Genomic DNA, 13,609 nt, shown 5'->3' on the forward strand with positions numbered 1-13,609 from the left:
CCAGTTGTACATTAGGTTCCAATGAGCCTTGTCCTGGAAAACTGGGCTTTCTGCATGTGTTTAAAGTGTCCGCACAAGCATATCAGGGAAGACTTTTCCTACCTATAATGGATTTTCGCGAAGAAGCGACTACCTTTAAACAAAAAGAACTATACAAGTGGAAAGTGTTGTCTCTGATAAGCCTGTGCTGGCTTTCCCAGAACGTGTTGCATATATATCCAGCTTCATGAATGGGAGCCGACGATCAAGAACCCATACCTGGGGGTGGTTTCCTGGACGGTACCAGAGAACGTGGAGATACAAGTGACCTTGTTCAGGGACAACAAACACTCTGCATACGAGGACAAGGAGTGGCATTTTGTCATTGAAGATGTGAGTTAAATGGTAGAAATGTATTGATAGTTTTAACCCATCCACCCGAACTCATTATTGAAATAAAACCCTGTCTCATGAATGTGTATTTATTCAATAATGTTGAAATACACCTCACATGTGCATAATAGTGACATGATTTGTTTATTTGCATGATGTCATATTTAATTGATGTTTTGTGTAGTTGTCCATCATTGTATGATGTTTACTTTCAACATGTTTTTTTGAGACAAGATAAAACAATGTCTGTACTCAATACTAACCAAGTACCCTTTATAATAGAGGCGTATTATCAAGTTCAAAACTATGTGCATTATTCCCAAAAGTAGAGTAGTATTTAAAGTTAATTTTAATGAAAGCTTCAAAATATAGCTACGAGTTTATTATTATTATTTTGGTAAAAAATTCAGAGCAATTAACCTGTTGTTGGGATGTTATTGAATCCCTTGACCTAAGCTTTATTACGTCTGAAGCTTCATTAGGCTATATTGAGTTGGTCCCGCAGTAGCAACATTTCCCTTTCTATGTTTATACCCCAACCTTTTATAATATGTCTCAACTTTTTTCCCCTTCTTCATTTGTCCGTGGTCTGTTTAATACAGAATCCCCCAACGTGTTTTATTGGCTATTGTACATTTTAAAGAAAAACATACAGTATTACTTGATATTGACACCAAAATGTATTTAATAAGAAACATACTATATGAAATTATGCTGAACATATAACTGATGATTGATAAGTACTTACTTGGAAACAATGTTACGAAGTTACTTAAAATGTTTAAAGTTTGCCATATGACGAATGAAAAAAAATTCTGCCCTTTTTTAGCTCGACTATTATATATAAAATATATATAGTGGAGCTATCCTACTCACCCCGGCGTCGGCGTTTTATAGCGTATGCGTTAGCGTCTGCGTTAGCGTGCAAATGTTAAAGTTTTCGTACTACCCCAGATATTTTCTTTGTCCCTCGACATATTGCTTTCATATTTTGCATACTTGTTTACCAACATGACCACAACCTTTAAACAAGAGCAGACAACTCTATCAAGCATTTGTCATAATTATGGCCCCTTTTCCACTTAGAATATGCAGCAAACGTTAAAGTTTTCGTACTACCCCATTTATTTTCATTGTCCCTTGACATATTGCTTTCATATTTTGCATACTTGTTAACCAACATCACCCCAACCTATAAACAAGAGCAGACAACTCTATCAAGCATTTTGTCATAATTAATGCCCCTTTTATACTTAGAATATGCATATTATTGATAAATCTATGTTAAAGTTTGCGTACTACCCCAAATATTTCCTATATCCTTTGACATATTGCTTTTATATGTTGCATACTTGTTTACCAACATGACCCCAACCTATAAACAAGAGCAGACCACTGTATTAATCATTTTGACATAATTATGGCCCCTTTTACACTTAGATAATTGAACATTTTACTTAAATTGCCATAACTTATTTATTTATGATCACATTTTATTATTACTTTGACAAAACAACACTTACCTGAATACCACAATGGATTCCGCCCAAACAATACCCCACGCCCCTACCCAGAATCCCTTCCTGCCCCCCCCCCAACCTCCCCCCCCACCACATTATACCCCCCTCTCACCCCCCACCCCCTACCCCCCCTACCCCCCCCCCCCAATTTTGTTTTTAAACATCATCTTATAAATTACCACACCCCACATTATACCCCCCTCTCACCCCCCCCCCTACCCCCCCCCCCCCAAAAAAAAGAAATAATAATATTTTTTTATTTTTGAAAGATCGTCTAATAAATGACCACACCCCACATCATTATATCGCCTCTCAACCCCCCCCCCCCCAATTTTTTTTTTTTCCTTTTTTTATTTTTGAAATGTCGTCTAATAAATTATTGAAAATGAACAATTTCCCCATGATGGCTTACGTTATACTGTCAAGCACTTGAATAGTTGAACGCGCTGTCCTCTGACAGCTTTTGTTAGCTCCCCTTCCCTAAATTTTTTTGTCAGGCAAAATCCTTATGTTCTCATGTAAGGGAAGTTACCTAATTTTGGGAAAGGCCTTCTTTCTCTGTATTATAAAATGGCTAACATTTTTAGCAATCCCAGAGTGGCAGAAGAAAGATAATTGCTACAGCAGCCATTAACATGAAGAAATATGCTACAGATATACCCTCACAGCATGAGCTCACCATCCGGTTAAACCCAGTCACCAAGAAGATCAAGGGTGCACTTATCAAGCTCACCCTATCCTGCGTTTTTCTGCGCGAAGGAAAGGCTACGTAAGTGCATCTTACTCCCAGTGAGTTCAATCTTAGGCTGAGTTTCATATGTTAAGCAAATGGAAATAAGCTTTCAAATGTTTCAAGCATTCTGATTGGTCAATTGTTTTAGACAAGGAGCATATGTAGACGTGAGGTCAAAGTCCAATTTATTTCTTTTATTGCCTAACTTGTCCTGGTATATCAGTGGGGCAATACAAGGCAACATCTTTATAATTTTTGTTATAACCCTGTTTAGGAATGTTAAAAAAATAATTAACTCCATTACAGTTTTAAGTATATATATCTTAATTACATTCTAATGGGTCAATCAAATTATGGCTTAGTTCATACATAGAAAAGCAGTTTTTTATCATAAATCATGAAGTATGATATCATCTTTTATTTTTATAAAAGCTATGAGTTAAATAAAGAGCCATCAAGGATCTTGTTCCTGGTTTCTCTTCTAATATTTGAGCTGCAGTCCTGAAAGGCTTATCATGGACAACACTTCCTGCTTTTATGGTATTTTTCGTTAAAGGAAGTCTCTTCTTAGCGAAATCCAATCTTGGCCTTAAGTGTCGTTACTTAGATGGGACAACTCTGTGTGTCACATTAAGCACATGCAGTTAGCGTGGTTTTCCCATAGGAAGGCTCATTTGTTAATAGCCAGCCACAGTTGTATTGCGTGTCTGTTTGCAGAGATGAAGACATGCAGAGTGTAGCCTCCTTGATGTCGATAGGAAAGTCAGACATAGGCAACTTGGAAGACATTGATGACGATGATGAAAACGACACTGAGAGTGATCTAAACATCTCCGCTAAATTTGCAGATGTAACCAATCAGATGGCTCAGCTTCAAACCAATCAAAACATGGGTAATCCTTTCGGCGACCCTGATGATGAGGATGTTGATATTGATATTGGTATCTTGAGTTTTTCTTTGATTTTTGTTCACTTTTTTCAAACAGGGCTGAAACATAATGAACATGATTTTTTTTGCAAGAAGACTCTATAAACATGTTGTTATTTCAAAATTTAGAATCAAAGTTTGCTTTAAATGTGAAGTGCTGCAAATTTAAAAAAACTGTGGATGGCAACTTGAAATTACTTACATGAATTGTTTCAGCTCTGTTTACACTGGTTTGCATGCATTTATCTTTTACAAAATAACATTATGTAAATGAAGGAGGTTGTTCAATAAGTATTCTCTCAGTTATTATTCAATTTGGCCTTAGTTTGGACAGCATTTCATTTTGGAAAAAAATGACCTTGGTCACCTTAATTCTCTAAAAAAAAAACTACACAAAGTCATGATTTGAATGACAAGTTTATCAGTCCTGTTGAAATATAAAATCTACATGTATTCTGTTTGTATGTTGATAAATTTAATGAAACCTGCTGTAAAAGAAAAGGTAATAAGTGCAAGTTTCTTAGCCTCTTATGTTTCTCAAACAATTTCAGTTTATTTCTTTTGAAGTGTTCCCTTTTACGTTCAAGTGTTGCATGTTTGATTTTTGTCAGCATGCTGCAATGCAAACATATTTGTATTTGAATCAATATTTCTTTATATACAGAAATCAAAAGGTTATCCCTGTAATTCTAAAGTTACTGGTATTTATTCCTTTTGCTATTATTTTTTGGAACTTGTATTTAAAAGTATTAAATGTGTTCCATTAATTATCTTGGCCTTGACTTTTAAAATATTAACTATGGATGTACCATTCTTACTTCCTTGTTGAAATAACTAAGTTTTGAATATGTGCGTATGAAATGATTTCTATTTAAGAGTAGAAAATATGTAATCTAGTATATTTTCAGCATGGATATGTTGGTTTTTGTCATTTATTGTTTGTTTTGCATGAGGAGTCTGTGATATTCCTGTCTATTATGTGATTTTTGCATTAAAGAATTTTCATTATAGAATTTAATCTTATTTTTAATGTATGAATATTCCATTTTTTCTTTTGTGTAAAATTATATTTCAATATTTTTCTGCCTGTATATCGCGTTATGTCTGGTAACACTAATATTCATCCGATCCTGACACTGTTAACATATTCACAATAAAATAAACTTAAGCCGACTTTTGAAGGTTGCATTATGACTACTTTGTTTAAATTCAACATTATAATTAATCAAAAGTATCATATTTTGCAGATGAAATGTTTCAAAAGTACCAGCCAATAAAACCACCAATGAATCCGTTTGAAGAAGCAGAAGAAGATGCTTATATAAGCACCATTTCAGAACCCACTGTCAACAACCCCTTCGCTGGAGAGGACAATGACAAGTCAGCCTTAAACAACACTAGTGAAGTTTCCACAAACCCTTTTGATGAGCCAGAGGAACTGGATGACTCCAATCCCTTCTCAGATAAATTTAGTGACACATCGTCCTTAGACAGAAGGAAGAAAAAGAAGGAAGCTCCAGCTCCACCGAGATCCCATTCCCAGGGTGTCCCCTTTGAGAATCCCCCAACAACAAAACCACCACCGAGGCCAGAAGGGAAACAAGGTGAAAAGAAGCCTGCAGCTCAAGTTGCACCACAGACTCCCGTGAATGCCAACAAGCCTGCCCATAAGTATGTAAAGTCTAAGAAGAAGGCCCCCACCCCTCCCAGGCCTATGTACATAGGGACACCTCCGTCTTCACCGAAGGCTGAAAGAAAAAGGTCCCTCTCACCACCTGAAGAAAAGAAGCCTTCAGAAAATCACAGGTCAGTTTATATTGAAAATGCTGGTAGATAGTATGTTACAAAATTTAGTGTTATATCACTCTGAAGTTTGTGTTATCAATGTCTGAAAGCAATAAAACACTGTCCTTGCATGCACATATTAGTTTCAAATGTTGAACATTCTTATCAAATAATTGTTCATTTTTTCTGTGTATATCACATATAGCCTCTTTTCCTGTATAATCATCCGTCAAAGCGCTTCTTTACGTTTTAATACTAGAGGAAAGCAATGTCAACACAAATGAGACATTTACTTTAAATGTCTTAATTTTAAGAAAAATATACTAGCAGAATAAGTTAAATATTAAATGTTTCCTTAGAAACAACCCATGTTAAAAAGAAACCCTAGCAACCCAGATTTGATCCTCTTATTTCCTATTGATTTGTTTGGTTTTCATTTTACTGGGAAAAACTTCTTCAAACAAAATATAAAATCCATGTGTTTTGAACCAATGGGATAGAATTTTCTTTACAAATATAAATAATTCAATTTTTATCATAATTTATCAAACATGGGTGTGGAATCTATTTGAATGGATGAAACTATCAAAAAGAAGGATATAATTGACAATATTTTTTCAGACAAATAATTATTTAAACCACAAAATTGTTTTGTGATGCAGTTAAATTATTAAATTAAATTGATTTACTTTTTTTAATTGTAGCAATAATAATGTGGAAAGCAGTCCTTCAACTGTTATTGACACTTCAATTGAAGATTCTAGCTATGTAAGTTAAAATATGAAATAAATTATTATTGCAAGCTTTATCAACAATGTTTGTTTAGTGGTAAATAAGATTTTTGGTCTTTAACTGCCATGCCATTAAGCATTTAAAAAGCTTATACTTAAATATATGCATCTACATGTGTGGTCAGGATAATGTGTTCTGTAAAAAATAGATGTATTCAATTTGCTTTAAGATTATGAGACAATCCTTATACATTTTCCGCAGATGGAATCCCCAAGCCAGGCTCCCAGCTCCAGCCTTGACCTTCTGGACTGGTGCAAGGTGGTAACCCAGGGTTACAAAGGGGTCAAGGTCACCAATCTCACCACCTCCTGGAGGAATGGAATGGCCTTCTGTGCTCTCATTCATCATTTCAGGAGTGACCTCATGTAAGTCATGCACTTGGCTTGTAGAAAACATTCTAGATGATGAATTGCTGAGAGATTCTTAAGTATGAGTACTGATTTGATTTTCCCACAAAGTGTACTAATAAATTAGTCAACAAAAGTTCTTATCATAAGGCATCTACAAACCATGAGGTCCATCCTTTTCTTATTCTTTCAAATTACTCCTGACAAATAAACTGCCATAGATTCACAAAACAGTTAACACTTTACAAATGTACATACAATGTCCAACTTGTTTGATGTATTTGGCTTACACTGTCATTATAGTATGACATTCTTGTAATAAAATGAAATCACAACTGATAGCGTACTGAGCAGCATAAAAATGTTGAACATTTTGGTGTTAAAGTTTGTAAAAGAGTTTGTGTGTTTTATTTTGCAGAGAATTTTCTAAACTAGCTCCTCATGATATTAAAGGAAATAACAAAAAAGTGAGTATACACAACTGTAGGATATAATTAAATATCATTATTACTGATTTTATAATTGTTTTCTGTATGTTCTGATCCTATATATTATAGAATCACCACAGGTGGCATGGTTGTAATATTAGTTAGAAGTAGTTTGTATGCCTCCTTCAAAGAATCCGCCATAAAGCAGTCACACTGTATGCATGTGCAAGCTTCAAGTCTCAGAGATAACTTTACTGTATAATAATGGACTTTGAAATAACTTTGCACAAATGTTAACCAACATAAGATGAAATGTCCCTTTGACCACCTGCCTCACTACCTCAAAGGTAAATGCCACAAGTTTAATTTTGCCTTAAGTTAAACAGCTTAACGTTCATTTGTCAGTCTAAACTTTGCCTTATATTGAGATTTTTTTTAATAAAATGCCTCAAATGACCATCATCATCACAAGAAGATCTGTGCCGCGTGTAACGCCTTTCTCCTTACCTCAAAGGTAAAGATCACACCATGTTTTTTACATTATTGGAGTTTTGAGACAGAAGTGAGGAATGTGTGGGCACCTGTGCCCAATGAAAACTTGTTTTGTTTTAAATCAATAAGCAGAACATGTTTACAATTGACATTGAGCACAGTGTTTTTTAGCTGGATTTAGACTTTTCACAGTATTTCATTAAGAAAATCATGGTTCGCTTGATTTCATCATGAGTTTTAAAAATTGTCAAATAAATCAACTTTACATAATTAATCACAAGTAAAAAAAATTCAGGATTTTGCCAATTGTGTGCAGTTTCTGTAAGTGGCCTCAAACACTGTAATAAGTAACAAACTGTCCTCTTCCCCCTAGGCATTCGACGCTGCAGCCAAGCTGGGCATACCACGGGTCATTGAGCCCTCAGACATGGTGCTGTTGGCCGTGCCAGACAAGCTGGCTGTGATGACCTACCTGCATACCCTCCGAAGCTACTTCACCGGAACTGCACTGGAGGTTAGAGAAATGTTGAACACTTGTTTTGATCAACATGCCCATTTATTTGGATGTAAAAAGGGACAGTCAAGCAAATAATCAATTAAGATAGAGTCAATATAGAGATGGGGAAAAGGATATTTGTATAGTAAGGACTGTCAACTCTGAATGTTTTTATTTTTAATTAATGTTAAGATTAGCAAGATGATAGGCTGCTCAAAATGTGTGACATAACTTGTGGTAACTTATTTCCATGCCTATTGGTGCACCATATTAATAATCACATCCTTACTAAGTCAATGTTAAACAGTCAGAAACTAAAATTGTGAATCAGTCATTGTATACTCATCAGTCTGTGTTAGAATATTCAAGTATCCTACCCAAAGGTTGTTTGTATTCATGCCTTGCCCTTGGCATGTTTCCAGATTCAACAAATTGGCCCCAGCTCAAAGGAAAGTACGTACACCCTGGGAGAGAATGATCATGCCGAAGACTCTGCCATCTCCAAAGAAATGTATGGAGATCGTATAGCTAATGGAAGTGTGAAAAAGGCTAAAACCAAAGAAAAAAAGACAGGTGGTGAATCAGTTACAAAGGGAGATAATACAGGTGCTAAGGGAGATAGTAATGGTGCCAAGGGAGATAAAAAAGGGTCAAGTGACAAAGTTGATTCAAAGGCAGGTAAATCTACTACTGTTGATTTGTCAAGTAAAACTGACAGTTCTAGTCTTTCATTGGGAAACTCTAAAGAAGGTTCATCGAAAAATAAAGTTATAGATAGTAATGTTGGAAAAGATGCTAAAAAAGAATCTTCTGTTGAAATCAGAAATAAAACACCTAGGACTAGTGTTCACTCAATAGAACCTTTAGACAGCACTGCACCTGGTTTTAATGCAAATAGTGATAAATTGGTTTCAAATATTGAGAAAGAACCCGCTAGCTATGTACGGAAGAATCCGTTTGATAGTGATGATAATACAGAAGAGGAAAAGAGAAATATTAAAATTGAAAAGAAGACACCAGAGTTAGATTCTAGTCAAGATGTTGAAAGGTAACATTTTCATGTTTTGCTTATCATCATTTTTTTCAGATAATATTTAATATTTATATTTGAAAGTATTTGCATGTTAAAGATCAGGAAGAACTCTCTATATGTCTTGATATCTGCACACAAAAAAAACAGTGAACATTGGATTACCTAGAATGATATAGTTGATCAAAGTTATTTAAAACATTTTCTTTCCCTTTTCTTTTTAGCCACTAAAACTAGTATATCTAATCTAGATATGTTGAATTTAAATTATCATTATATCTTAATATTTGTTTTTGTCCTGGTGTCTCTCAAATAAAAAAATCTTTATAGTTGTATTTGTCCTGGTAAATTTAAAATAATGATTAAGTTTTTTATAAACTGCACAATAATTATAAACTGCCCTGTACCTATAATGGGAAAAGCATATTATGATGAAATTTAATTGCAATCTCACAATCTATACGTTTAAATTTAAGTAGCCATGCAACATATTCTGATGCAAGTACAATAATTGTGTTGTTTTCTTTTAACAAGCATGATATTATTGCAGACGGCAGTCAGCTGATATGAAGAGGAAAGACCTAAATTTACCGGACTTAAAAGCAGCCATGGATGTTAGCCACATTCACTATTAATTGATTATTTATAGCCATCTGAATAATGTCAATACAAATATCAGATTGCAATTTGTGATGATTTACTTATGTAGAACATTAACACATTTATACATTTCAACTTTTTTTGTAATTTTATTATCTTATTACATGTAATTGCTTTTTTATATACAAAATTTTAGTTCTCATTGTTTGCAAAAAAGTTATTTGCATATTTGTTATACCCCAACAAACGAAGTTTAGGGGGGTATATAGGAGTGAACTTGTCTGTCAGTCGGTCAGTCTGTCGGTCTGTCTGTCGGTCCGTATTAAGTGTCAGCTCTCTAATTCAAGTAGTTTTCATTCGATCTTCACCAAACTTGGTCAGAAGTTGTATCTACATGATGTCTAGGCTAAGTTCTAACATGGGTCTTGCCGGGTCAAAAACTAGGTCGAGGGGTCACTTAGTGCGTTTTAAACATTCAGCATGTTGTCTGCTCTCTAATTCAAGTAGTTTTCATCCGATCTTCACCAAACTTGGTCAGACGTTGTATCAAGATGATCTTAAGGCCAAGTTCGAACATGGGCCTTGGCGGGTCAAAAACTAGGTCATGGGGTCACTTAGTGCGTTTTTTAACATTCAGCATGGTGTCCTCTCTCTTATTCAAGTAGTTTTCATCCGATCTTCACCAAACTTGGTCAGAAGTTTTATCTAGATGATCTGAAGGCCAAGTTCGAACATGGGCCATGCCAGATCAAAAACTAGGTCACAGGGTCACTTAGTACGTTTAACACATTGAGCATGGTGTCCGCTCTCTATTTCAAGTAGTTTAAATCAGATCTTAACCACACTTGGTCAGAAGTTGTAACTAGATGATGTGTAGGTCAAGTTCGAACATGGGCCATGCCGGGTCAAAAACTAGGTCACAGGGTCACTTAGTGTGTTTTAAACCTCACCATGTTGTCCGCTGTCTAATTCAAGTAGTTTTTTTCCAATCTTCACCAATATTGGTCAGAAGTTGTATCTTGATAATGTCTAGGGCAAGTTTGAATATGGGTCATGCCGGGTCAAAAACAAGATAACGGGGTCACTTAGTGCGTTTTAAACATCACAAAGTTGTCCGCTCTCTAATTCAAGTAGTTTTCATCCAATCTTCACCAAACTTGGTCAGAAGTTGTATCTAGATGATGTCTAGGTCAAGTTTTAATATGGGTCATGCTGGGTCAAAAACTAGGTCATGGGGTATCTTAGTGTGTTTCAAACCTCACCATGTTGTCCGCTCTCTAATTCAAGTAGTTTTCATCCAATCCTCACCAAACTTGGTCACAAGTTTTATCTAAATGATCTCTAGGACAAGTTTGAACATGGGCCATTCCGGGCCTAAAACTAGGTCACGGGGTCACTTAGTGCATTTTTTAGCTCATCTATTTTTTGAAAAAAAATTATGAGCTATTGTCATCACCTTGGCTCGGCGTTGGTGTCGGCGTCCGGTTAAGTTTTGCGTTTTCTCAGAAAGTATCAATGCTATTGCATTCAAACTTGGTACACTTACTTACTGTCATGAGGGGACTGGGCAGGCAAAGTTAGATAACTCTGGCGTGCATTTTGACATAATTATGTGCCCTTTTTATACTTAGAAAATTGAAAATTTTGGTTAAGTTTTGCGTTTAGGTCCACTTTTCTCAAAAAGTATCAATGCTATTGCATTCAAACTTGGTACACTTACTTACTATCATGAGGGGACTGGGCAGGCAAAGTTAGATAACTCTGGCGTGCAGTTTGACAGAATTATGTGCCCTTTTTATACTTAGAAAATTGAAAATTTTGGTTAAGTTTTGTGTTTAGGTCCATTTTATTCCGTAAGTATCAAAGCTTTTGCTTTCATACTTGCAACACTTACTAACTATCATAAGGGGACTGTGCAGGCAAAGTAATGTAACTCTGACTGGCATTTGGACAGAATTATGTGCCCTTTTTATACTTAGAAAATTGAAAATTTGGTTAAGTTTTGTGTTTAGGTCCACTTTATTCCTACAGTATCAAAGCTATTGCTTTCATACTTGCAACACTTATTAACTATCATAAGGGGACTGTGCAGGCAAAGTTATGTAACTCTGACTGGCATTTGGATGGAATTATGGGCCCTTTATACTTAGAAAATTGAAAATTTGGTTAAGTATTGTGTTTTGGTCCACTTTACCCCCAAAGTATCATAGATATTGCTTTCATACTTGGAACACTCGCAAACTATCATAAGGGTACAGTAAAAGGACAAGTTGCATAACTCTGGTTGTCATTTTTACGGAATTATGGCCCTTTTTTGACTTAGTAACTTTGAATATATGGTTAAATTTTGTGTTTCGATCCACTTTACTTCTTAAGTATCAAGGCTATTGCTTTCAAACTTCAAATACTTTCATGCTATCATGAGGTTACTGCACCTGGCAAGTTGAATTTTACCTTGACCTTTGAATGACCTTGACTCTCAAGGTCAAATTATTAAATTTTGCTAAAATTGCCATAACTTCTTTATTTATGATTAGATTTGATTGATACTTTGACAAAACTACTCTAACCTGACATACCACAATAGACTCCACCCAAACCATCCCCCGTGCCCTCCCCCCCCCCCTCCCCCCGCCCGAATCCCCCACTTAATATTTTTTTTTTTTTTAAGATCATCTCACAAATGACCACCACACCCTCACACTATACCCCCCCACCCCACCCCCCCCCCAACCCCCCCCCCCCATTTTTTTTTTTTGGAAACGGTTAAAAAACACAAATTTTTTTTTAAATTTTTTTATGTTTGAAATACCGTCCAACCATCGCACCCAAGAATCCCCCCCCACTCCCCACCCGAATCCCCCCCCCCAATTTTTTTTTTAAGATCGTCTTGCAAATGACCACCACACCCTCACACTATACCCCCCCCCCCACCCCCCCCTACCCCCCCACAATTTTTTTTTTTGATACGGTTAAAAACACAAATATTTATTTTTATTAGTTTATGTTTGAAATACCGTCCAACCATCGCACAATCCCTCCCCACCCCCCCCCCCCCCCCCACCCCCCGAATTTTTTTTGGCATTTTTTTTTGCTTTTTTTTTCGCATTTTTGGAAGATAATGTAATAAATGCCCACACCCCCACACTATACACCCCTCTTCACTCCACCCCTCCCTTCTTTGTGATTGAAAATGAGAGTCCCTTCACCTTTAAAAAGAAAAATAGATGAGCGGTCTGCACCCGCAAGGCGGTGCTCTTGTTAACATTCAGCATGGTGTCCGCTCTCTAATTCAAGTAGTTTACATCCGATCTTCACCAAACTTGGTCAGAAGTTTTATGGAGATGATCTTAAGGCCTAGTTAGAACATGGGCCTTTCAGGGTCAAAAACTAGGTCAAGGGGGCGTTTTAAAAATTGAGCATGGTGTCCGCTGTTTTTTGTGAAGACGACATGCAAAATATTATGTGTCAATGCGGCATGTGGGGTTATTCGTCATGTCTGTGACAAAGCTCAGTTTATGTTTGTATTTGAAGAAATACTGCAAACAATATTTTCATAAAGGTTACAGCATATATGTTTGTCAGAACTGTTTGATGTAGGGCAGAATACAAACATAGTTTCTACTACAGAGGCCACACATACCAGAAACCCCTTCAAGGGAAGCAACTCCTGACACACCTAGCTCAGAAACATCAGAATCCTCTCAGGTAAAAACCAGTCTGGAATATCAGTGTTGTCTTATCCAGGGTCTCAATATAAGGCACTTTTTGACGATGCTGCGAAGCAGCTCGTCTAAGTTATCATACCACCAATAAATTTGTCACAATGGCGACCTATGTAAAAGACCGAGCCAGTCCAATTGAGATAGCTCGATTTTTCTAATCGGCATACCTCGCTGATTATCATTGATAAAGGTAAATATTAATAGAACAGCATATTCTGGGGAAACAGATTCAATAAGTGTATCAAAACGTTGATTTTAAATGAGTAATTTTACATCCATTTTATCTTTATGGACCAATGAAACAACTAAATATTTTCTCTATTGTGTTTGATATTTGTTCTCGATTTTGTAAATAAATTGC

General features: G+C 35.9%; 1 protein-coding gene across 10 annotated transcripts in view; it reads left to right on the forward strand.

Moving 5' to 3' along the window:
* The window catches only part of LOC127870789 (EH domain-binding protein 1-like), an 81,524-nt gene that overhangs the window by 18,839 nt on the left and 49,076 nt on the right, over positions 1–13,609 (forward strand). For 9 of the 10 annotated variants that reach the window (XR_008044910.1, XR_008044912.1, XR_008044909.1 and 6 more), the window contains exons 4-14: positions 223–372; positions 2,480–2,661; positions 3,343–3,566; positions 4,801–5,359; positions 6,043–6,106; positions 6,332–6,495; positions 6,896–6,944; positions 7,771–7,911; positions 8,316–8,941; positions 9,474–9,537; positions 13,154–13,231. Coding sequence is in view for 6 of the 10 variants with exons in the window: in XM_052413269.1 (XP_052269229.1) it covers positions 223–372; positions 2,480–2,661; positions 3,343–3,566; positions 4,801–5,359; positions 6,043–6,106; positions 6,332–6,495; positions 6,896–6,944; positions 7,771–7,911; positions 8,316–8,941; positions 9,474–9,537; positions 13,154–13,231 (2,301 nt within the window). In the remaining 4 variants the exon portion in view is untranslated. The remainder of the gene's footprint in view (positions 1–222; positions 373–2,479; positions 2,662–3,342; positions 3,567–4,800; positions 5,360–6,042; positions 6,107–6,331; positions 6,496–6,895; positions 6,945–7,770; positions 7,912–8,315; positions 8,942–9,473; positions 9,538–13,153; positions 13,232–13,609) is intronic. The other variant, XM_052413273.1, reaches the window with a different exon arrangement.

This window comes from Dreissena polymorpha, chromosome 3 (genome assembly GCF_020536995.1).
Source record: "Dreissena polymorpha isolate Duluth1 chromosome 3, UMN_Dpol_1.0, whole genome shotgun sequence".
Classification (NCBI taxonomy): domain Eukaryota; kingdom Metazoa; phylum Mollusca; class Bivalvia; order Myida; family Dreissenidae; genus Dreissena; species Dreissena polymorpha.